Below are 10,396 nucleotides of genomic sequence, written 5' to 3' on the forward strand. Positions count from 1 at the left end.
GTTTTCATTTCTTCTCCTCCAACCATCCTCGAAACATACCCATTTTAAATTTTATTTAGTAAATTCCTGAGCAATTTTTTTAATTTAGCCATTTCTTTAATAACTTCTTTAATTAGTTGATTATTTCAATGTCAAACTCTTATCTAGTTTTTCTACTAAGCCCATTATGTTATCAACGAGTTAATTGGAAGACCTATGTCAATGAAGCATAGAATACAAATAATTCAAGCAAATAAATTTTCAAATAGGAAGAGAATTCTAGCACCAAATCAATAGTTGCTTAGAAGATGAGAAATTACACAAAAGAAAATGATCTGAACATTAGATAAAACCCTTGGATGGCACACAAGCCACAAAAATAGATTTTTACTTCCCATGCAAAGTCATATTTGGAATCATACCCAGAGCTTATTTTCTTTCATTACATCACATTGCAGAGAATTATTTTTTTTCACAATTGCTTCTTTCGTTCTTTTCTATATTCTTTTCATACTCATAGTGCACATACTCCCAAACAATCTGTTTAAACTTTAGTCTCATCTAAAATTCTAATGTTACTTGAAATAAAGTGGGAAAAATAGCGCAGAAGAACTTGGTTCACTCTTTAAGCTCTGTTTTAAAGTCCACCCAAGAGCTAGTTGTTACATATTGCAATAGACAAGTTTTGCTTCAGAGGCTGATTACTTTTATTGATTAACACTACAGTTGATTTACTATCTTTCCTTTGACTAGAGAACGCCCGATTCTTTCAGGAGTGAGGTAAAGCTTGTTGAAAACACACTTGCCAAATGGTGTCCATTAGAGTGTAACAGAGAGGAAGTTACTTCTCTTCGAGTTGAATAAGACTGAATAAGCAGCTCCATGAACAAATACAAATTTCTGCTCTGGAAATACTGCAGACAAGCAAAAGCTTAGGCACTGTGTAATTATAAAAGAATAGATAGTGATGCTTATACAATCCCCACAAAATTCAGTATTTAAGATAGTCTGGGAAAATAATCATGTAGATAAATTGCAGTTATTTTCTTGTTTTTAGGTTGGCAAATTTGCGGTTTCTACTGCTGTATTTTTACTTTCTTACATTTTTTTTTCAGTCTATATATTTAGAAATAACTATGTATAAAGATAATGGCATCCCACAAATTCTGGTTTGTTCTAATGCAGAACTCAAATTTTCAACGATGTAGTCACTATTAAAAAAAAAACATAATATGTCTCTCTTTAAAATAATTTTAGAGATGGGTATAAATTAACTTTCAAAAATATTAATGTGGACAAGACTATAAAGTCAGTAAGAACCATAAAACTCCTGAAACTCATGTAGTCTTACCTCCATCTGATTGAGTCATCTTTATAAATAATGGCGTATCAACACCTAGCATAATCACTAGGTAGTGCATTAAAAGGTTCCCTAATATATATATACATATATACACACACACACATATATATCTTATATATATTTCTAATATTTATATTCATTTCTAATATATATATATTTCTAACATATATATTTCTAAATGTATATATTTTATATTATGAAATAGTATTTATTTATCCAATTGCATGTAGGGCTATATCCCTAAAATACTTTAATACAGAAACAACAACACAATTAAATATCCAAGCACAAGTAAGAAAAATAAAACTTTTCAATGTGCTTCAATTGAAAAAAAAAATCACTAACTAGGTTTAAAATGAAAGGGGATGGACAATGACAGTGATTCAGAATGATTTAAAAGATGATATCCTTAAAAAAAAAAAGTGACATCTTGATAAAGAAGTATTGGCAAAGAATGTAGAAAGATGTCAGAACATCAAGACCTCTCTAATATTTCAATATAATTTTTAAAAGTTAGAAAAAAACCCACAAAACAAACTAACATGCAAATTGACAATATAAAGGAGAATTCTTTTTTTTTTAAGATTTTATTTATTTGACAGACAGATCACAAGTGGGCAGAGAGGCAGGCGGGGAGGTGGGGGGGGGGGAGCAGGCTCCCTGCTGAGCAGAGAGCCTGATGCGGGGCTCCATCCCAGGACCCTGGGATCATGACCTGAGCTGAAGGCAGAGGCTTTAACCCACTGAGCCACCCAGGCATCCCAGGAGAAATTCTTAACTACAATTAATGCTGTGAATCTTAAAAATAAGGCAGCAAAGAAAACTATAAAAGAGTACCTTGTAGGACCAATTCTTATTTAAATGGAATAAGGAATTGATATCCCAGTGATAAGGAAGAAACAAAGTAAGGTAAATCTCATTTTTTTTTTTTTGCTAGTTTTCCCCAGAGATATTTGCCATATCATAAGTAGCAAAGGTAAAGATATGAAGGGCTGAGTAGAAAGTTGTAATTAAGAGAGTAAGAAATAAAATAAGGGTTTTACATAGTCAGAGCTGAAGAGACAAATCATGGTGTTTAGGATATTTATGAATTGAGGTGATAACATCTCAGAGAAAACAAAGTCAAATGGAGATTTACATTTTGTATGACTTTTTTCCTTACAATGTGTTTTTATTTGAGCACAGCAATTTAAAAAAGGCTGATATTTAAGTATAAAGTAGTAGGTAAGAGTCTCAGAAGTCAAACAGGGCTTTTGGAAGATTATTATGGAGATCCGTGTGCATAATAGGCATAGGATCCCTAGAATAACAGTAGGGCTTTAGGACAGACTCTGAAGAGAGACACATTAAAGGGAGAGCAATATGGAAATCAACCAATCAAAATAAAATAAAAAGCTCCTTAGAATCACCTCAATCCAAGAGTGAGTCATATCATCTACCCCTTCTCTAAATGCTTCCAGAACCAAAATACACACTTTGGCAGGAAGATGATGTTATTCAGAATCTCACATAAAATATCTACATTAAGAATAATTATAATCAGCTTTTTCGCAACGGGTTTGCCGCCAGAACACAGGTGTCGTGAAAACCACCGCTTAACCTAAACCAGAATGGGGAAGGAAAAGACTCATATCAACATTGTTGTCATCGGACACGTAGATTCGGGCAAGTCTACCACTACTGGTCATCTGATCTACAAATGTGGTGGCATCGACAAAAGAACTATCGAAAAATTCGAGAAGGAGGCTGCTGAGATGGGAAAAGGCTCCTTCAAGTATGCCTGGGTCTTGGATAAACTGAAAGCTGAACGTGAACGTGGTATCACCATTGATATCTCCCTGTGGAAATTCGAGACCAGCAAGTATTATGTGACCATCATTGATGCTCCAGGACACAGAGACTTTATCAAAAACATGATTACAGGCACATCTCAGGCTGACTGTGCTGTCCTGATTGTTGCTGCTGGTGTTGGTGAATTTGAAGCAGGTATCTCCAAGAACGGGCAGACCCGTGAGCATGCCCTTCTGGCTTACACACTGGGTGTAAAACAACTAATTGTTGGTGTTAACAAAATGGATTCCACTGAGCCACCCTACAGCCAGAAGAGGTACGAGGAAATCGTTAAGGAAGTCAGCACCTACATCAAGAAAATTGGCTACAACCCCGACACAGTAGCATTTGTGCCAATTTCTGGTTGGAATGGTGACAACATGCTGGAGCCAAGTGCTAACATGCCTTGGTTCAAGGGATGGAAAGTCACCCGTAAAGACGGGAATGCCAGTGGAACCACACTGCTTGAAGCTCTGGATTGCATTCTGCCACCAACTCGTCCAACTGACAAGCCCTTACGTCTGCCTCTCCAGGACGTCTACAAAATTGGTGGTATTGGTACTGTCCCTGTGGGCCGAGTGGAGACTGGTGTTCTTAAACCTGGCATGGTGGTCACCTTTGCTCCTGTCAATGTTACAACTGAAGTCAAATCTGTTGAAATGCACCATGAAGCTTTGAGTGAGGCTCTTCCTGGGGACAATGTGGGCTTCAACGTCAAGAACGTATCTGTCAAAGATGTTCGTCGTGGCAATGTGGCTGGTGACAGCAAAAATGACCCACCAATGGAAGCAGCTGGCTTCACAGCTCAGGTTATTATCCTGAACCATCCAGGCCAAATTAGTGCTGGATATGCACCTGTGCTGGATTGTCACACAGCTCACATTGCTTGCAAGTTTGCTGAGCTGAAGGAGAAGATAGATCGTCGTTCTGGAAAAAAGCTGGAAGATGGTCCCAAGTTCTTGAAATCTGGTGATGCTGCCATTGTTGATATGGTTCCTGGCAAGCCTATGTGTGTTGAGAGCTTCTCTGACTATCCTCCTCTGGGCCGTTTTGCTGTTCGTGACATGAGACAGACGGTTGCTGTGGGTGTCATCAAAGCAGTGGACAAGAAGGCAGCTGGAGCTGGCAAGGTCACCAAGTCTGCCCAGAAAGCTCAGAAGGCTAAATGAATATTATCCCCAATACCTGCCACCCCAGTCTTAATCAGTGGTGGAAGAACGGTCTCAGAACTGTTTGTGTCAATTGGCCATTTAAGTTTAATAGTAAAAGACTGGTTAATGATAACAATGCATCGTAAAACCTTCAGAAGGAAAGGAGAATGTTTTGTGGACCATTTGTTTTTTTTGTGTGTGTGTGGCAGTTTTAAGTTATTAGTTTTTAAAATCAGTACTTTTTAATGGAAACAACTTGACCAAAAATCTGTCACAGAATTTTGAGACCCATTAAAACAAAAGTTTAATGAGAAAAAAAAAAAAAAAAAAAAAGAATAATTATAATCACACCACAAAATAAGACCAAGAGAAACACCAAAAAAAAGAAAAAAAAGAAAGAAAAGAAAAGAAAAAAAAAAAAAGAAAAAGTATCCTAGACAATCAAGATACCAGTATTTTCAAATATTGTCTTTCACCATTAATAACAAGGTCAAAATAAATGAGATGCAAAATTTCAGCAATAAATTGAAACATAAAAGAAATGAAGTGGGCCTTCTAAAATTGAAATATATAGTAGATGAAATTATAAATTCAGCAGATGAACTTAAGAGCAAATTAGAGGGGTGACTGCATGATTCAGTCTTCTGCCTCTCCCTCTTTAACTGCCCCCTCCCTGCTCTCTTTTTCTTTAAAATAAATACTATCTTTTTAAAAAGGACAAATTAGGCACAACTGAAGAGACAATATTTGAACAAAATGATAGATTAGTAGAAAAGATGCTAACTGAAGTAGAGAGACAAATTTAGTTATGAAAATACATAAAACAGAATAAGCACTAAGGTGGTCATAAATAAAAATACATAATCCATAGGGAAAGGAGCAGAATAATAGGGCAAAGTCTATTAGAAGAGACAGTGGATGAAAAGCTGATAAAACTGGAAAAAAATGGCAAAAGAAACCTATTTGGAAAGATTTTATAGGTTCTACAAAACCCAACAGGATGAATCTGAGAAAACCACACTTAGCATCATAATGAAAGTGTTTAGGAAGAAAATGAAAACAAAAGGCTTAAAAGTAACAAACAAAAAACCCCCTGCAACTCACATTTAAAAGAACAACAAAGTAACTAAGCATCATATTCACAAGAGATACAATGCATTTCCATCTTCCAAGTGCTAAAATAACTGCAAACATAGTATTTTATTTCCAGTGTGTGTGTGGAGAGGGTGGGGGGAGAGACAGCTTTCAGAGATAATGACAAATGAAAGTTTCAGACAAAAAGAAACTGGGGAAACCCTCTACCGGGAACCACCGCTAGGAGAACGTGGCAGGGCATTTCAGACTTGAGTCTGTTAGGAGGTGTTATACCAGCCAGGGCTGCAGGTACCTGAAGGCTGAAATGGGGCTGGATGATTTGATTCTACAGTGACTGACTCCCACAGGTTTGGAAGTTAGAATTAGACATTGATCCAAGACCTCAGTTGTTCTCCGTTAAGGACTCTCCAAAAGACAGCTGGAGTGTTCTCACAGCACTAGTTGGATTCTGACTGAACCAAGCAGGGGCCAAGAAAGAAGTTGGTATGTCTTCTACCGCATATGTTCAGCACTACCACACCACCACATATCCTGGATGTTACTGCTTGCAAAGGTAAGTCCTGCGTTATTGTGGAAGGGGACTACATAAGGATGTAATTAATAAGAGAAGACAGAATCATTGTAGTTTATCTTTCAGGATGACTCCTAAAGGTATTTGAAACACAAAAATAAAATGAATAACAAAACAAAAAAACAAAAGGAATAACAAAAAGATAGTACTATAACATGTAATTAGAGAAATGTAAATTAAACTACACTATGATTCCATTTTTCAACTCCCATTTCTCAGATTGCTAAAAAATTAAAAAATATCTATTAAAAATGTAAAAATATGTATGATAACGTATTCTAAGCATGAATCTGTGGATAAACAGGTATCACATATACCTCAAACTAGGGAAAAATTTGCCAACAGCTAACAAAAGTACATTGGCATTTAAGTTCTGACCCAGCAAACTCACTTCTATGAATTTAGGCTGAAGATACATCAAACAACTTTAAAACACACATTTACATACTTATTCATGCAATATTAGCTGTAATTAAAAACAGAAAAAGGAAAAAAAGTGAAATACCATCTCCATTGATAGAAGAATGATTAAAGAGTATCTCTGCATAATGAAGTATTATCTAGCTAAAAAAAATGATGATGAAGGAGAGGATTCAAGATGGTGGAGAAGTAGCAGGCTGAGATGACATCAGGCAGCAGGAGATCAGCTAGATAGCCTATCTAACCATTGCGAACACCTACAAATCCAATGGGAAATCGAAGAGAAGAAGAGCAACAATTCTAGAAACAGAAAATCGATCACTTTCTGAAAGGTAGGACGTGCGAAGTGAATCCAAAGCGACAGGAAGATAGACCGCGGGGGAAGGGGCCGGCTCCCAGCAAGCAGCAGAGCAGCGGAGCACAAAATCAGGACTTTTAAAAGTCTGCTCCACGGAGGGACATTGCTACAGAGGATAAACCAGGGGGAAGCCCACGCGGGGTCAGCGTAACCCCAGGTCCCGCAGGGTCACAGAAGGACTGGGGGTGTCTGAGTGTTGCAGAGCTCACAGGTATTAGAGCGGGGAAGCCGGCTACAGAGACGGAGCCAAGGAGTGAGCTCTCAGCTTAGGGTTACCTTGAACCGGGCACAGGCTGGGTGAACTCAGAGTGCCGGCTGGAGGCCAGGGAGACAGAGTGACTGAGCACTCATCTCCAAGAGCGCGGCTGGAGGCCAGGGAGACAGAAGCGACCGAGCGCTTTTCTCCAAGTGCAATCGATTGAACGCTTTTCTCTAAGTGCGACCAGAGGCCAGGGAGACGGGAGCCATTGGGTGCTTTTCTCTGAGGGCACACTGAGGAGCAGGACCCCAAGCTCTCTGCTCCTCCGGGCCAGAGATCGAGAGGCCACCATTATCATTCCCGTCCTCCGGAACTCTACGGAAAGCATTCAGGGAACAAAAGCTCCCGAAAGCAAACCACAGCGGATTACTTAGCCTGGCCCCTGGTAAGGGCGGGGCAATTCTGCCTCTGGCAGGACACTTCAGAATCACTACAACAGGCCCCTCCCCCAGAAGATCAACAAGAAACCCAGCCAAGACCAGCTTCACTCACCAAGGAGAACAGCGGAATTCCAGAGGAAGAGAAAACAAATCTTATCTGGACAAAGTGACAAGGCGGAAAAACTCACCACAAAAAAAAGAACAAGAGGCAGTACTGAAAGCTGGGGACCTAGTCAATATGGACATTGGTAATATGACAGATCCAGAGTTCAGAATGACGATTCTCAAGGTTCTAGCCGGGCTCGAAAAAGGCATAGAAGATATTAGAGAAACACTCTCCAGAGAGATAAAAGCCCTTTCTGGAGAAATAAAAGAACTAAAATCTAACCAAGTTGAAATCAAAAACGCTATTAATGAGGTGCAATAAAAAGTGGAAGCTCTCACTGCTAGGATAAATGAGGCAGAAGAAAGAATTAGTGGCATAGAAGACCAAATGACAGAGAATAAAGAAGCTGAGCAAAAGAGAGACAAACAAATACTGGACCATGAGGAGAGAATTTGAGAGATAAGCGACACCATAAGATGACACAACATTAGAATTGGGATTCCAGAAGAAGAAGAAAGAGAGAGGGGAGCAGAAGGTATATTGGAGAGAATTATTGTAGAGAATTTCCCCAACATGGCAAAGGAAACAAGCATCAAATCCAGGAGATGCAAAGAACGCCCCTGAAAATCAATAAAAATAGGTCCACACCCTGTCACCTGATAGTAAAATTTACAAGTCTTAGCGACAAAGAGAAAATCCTGAAAGCAGCCCAGGAAAAGAAGTCTGTAACATACAAGGGTAAAAATATTAGATTGGCAGCAGACTTATCCACAGAGACCTGGCAGGCCAGAAAGAACCAGCATGATAAATTCAGAGCACTAAATGAGAAAAACATGCATCCAAGAATACTATATCTGGCTAGGCTACCATTGAAAATAGAAGGAGAGATAAAGAGCTTCCAGGACAAACAAAAACTGAAAGAATTTGCAAACACCAAGCCAGCTCTACAGGAAATATTGAAAGGCATCCTCTAAGCAAAGAGAGACCCTAAAAGGAGTAGATCAGAAAGAAACAGAGACAATATACAGGAACAGTCACCTGACAGGCAATACAATGGCACTAAATTCATATCTCTCAGTAGTTACCCTAAATGTTAATGGGCTAAATGTCCCAATCAAAAGACACAGGGTAGGGGCGCCTGGGTGGCTCAGTGGGTTAAGCCGCTGCCTTCGGCTCAGGTCATGATCTCGGGGTCCTGGGATCGAGTCCCGCATCGGGCTCTCTGCTCAGCGGGGAGCCTGCTTCCCTCTCTCTCTCTCTCTCTGCCTGCCTCTCTGCCTACTTGTGATCTCTCCCTATCAAATAAATAAATAAAATCTTTTAAAAAAAAAAAAAAAAAAAAAAAAAGACACAGGGTATCAGAATGGATAAAAAAACAAAACCCAGCAATATGCTGCCTACAAAAACTCCTTTTAGACCCAAAGAAACCTCCAGATTTAAAGTGAGGGGGTGGAAAACAATGTACCATGCTAATGGACATCAGAAGAGAGCTGGGGTGGCAATCCTTATATCAGATCAATTAGATTTTAAGCCAAAGACTATAATAAGAGATGAGGAAGGACACTATATCATATTCAAAGGGTCTATCCAACAAGAAGACCTAACAATTTTAAATATCTATGCCCCTAACATGGGAGCAGCCAACTATATAAACCAATTAATAACAAAATCAAAGAAATACATCAACAATAATACAATAATAGTAGGGGATTTTAACATTCCCTCACTGAAATAGATCATCTAAGCAAAAGATCAACAAGGAAATAAAGGTCTTACATGACACACTGGACCAGATGGACATCACAGATATATTCAGAACATTCCATCCCAAAATAACAGAATATACATTCTTCTCTAGTGCCCATGGAACATTCTCCAGAATAGACCACATCCTGGGTCATAAATCAGGTCTCAACTGGTATCAAAAGATTGGGATCATTCCCTGCATATTTTCAGACCACAATGCTCTGAAGCTAGAACTCAATCACAAGAGGAAATTTGGAAAGAACCCAAATATATGGAGACTAAATAGCATCCTTCTAAAAAATGAATGGGTCTGGGGCACCTGGGTGGCTCCATGGGTTAAAGCCTCTGCCTTTGGCTCAAGTCATGGTCCCAGGGTCCTGGGATCGAGCCCCGCATTGGGCTCTCTGTTCTGAGACTGCTTCCTACTCTCACTCTGCCTGCCTCTCTGCCTACTTGTGATATCTGTCTGTCAGATAAATAAATAAAATCTTAAAAAAAAATTTTTTTAAATGAATGTGTCAACCAGGAAATTAAAGAAGAATTGAAAAAATTCATGGAAACAAATGATAATGAAAACACAACGGTTCAAAATCTGTAGGACACAACAAAGGCAGTCCTGAGAAGAAAATATATAGCGGTACAAGCCTTTCTCAAGAAACAAGAAAGGTCTTAAATACACAACCTAACCGTACACCTAAAGGAGCTGAAGGAAGAACAACAAAGAAAGCCTAAATCCAGCAGGAGAAGAGAAATCATAAAAATCACAGCAGAAATCAATGAAATAGAAATCAAAAAAACAATAGAACAAATCAATGAAACTAGGAGCTGGATCTTTGAAAGAATTAATAAGATTGACAAACCCCTGGCCAGACTTATCAAAAAGAAAAGAGAAAGGACCCAAATAAATAAAATCATGAATGAAAGAGGAGAGATCACAACCAACACCAAAGAAATACAAACAATTATAAGAACATACTACGAGCAACTCTACGCCAACAAATTTGACAATCTGGAAGAAATGGATACATTTCTAGAGACATATAAACTACCACAACTGAACCAGGAAGAAATAGATAACATGAACAGACCCATAACCAGTAAGGAGATTGAAACAGTCATCAAAAATCTCCAAACAAAC

General features: G+C 38.6%; 1 protein-coding gene across 1 annotated transcript; it reads left to right on the forward strand.

Annotated features, from left to right (window-relative positions):
- Window positions 1-2,897: 2,897 nt before the first annotated feature.
- On the forward strand, window positions 2,898-4,631 carry LOC308343498 (elongation factor 1-alpha 1). The gene has a single exon (XM_080804538.1). The coding sequence runs from the start codon at window positions 2,953-2,955 to the stop codon at window positions 4,339-4,341; it is 1,389 nt and encodes a 462-aa protein (XP_080660664.1). The 5' UTR covers window positions 2,898-2,952; the 3' UTR covers window positions 4,342-4,631.
- The last annotated feature ends 5,765 nt before the right edge of the window (window positions 4,632-10,396 follow it).

The sequence above is a fragment of the Martes martes genome (genome assembly GCF_963455335.1).
Source record: "Martes martes genome assembly, chromosome: 5".
Classification (NCBI taxonomy): Eukaryota; Metazoa; Chordata; class Mammalia; order Carnivora; family Mustelidae; genus Martes; species Martes martes.

Bases quoted from the DNA above. Each gene is read 5' to 3' on its own strand.
- LOC308343498 (XM_080804538.1), top strand. From the start codon at position 2,953: ATGGGGAAGGAAAAGACTCATATCAACATTGTTGTCATCGGACACGTA.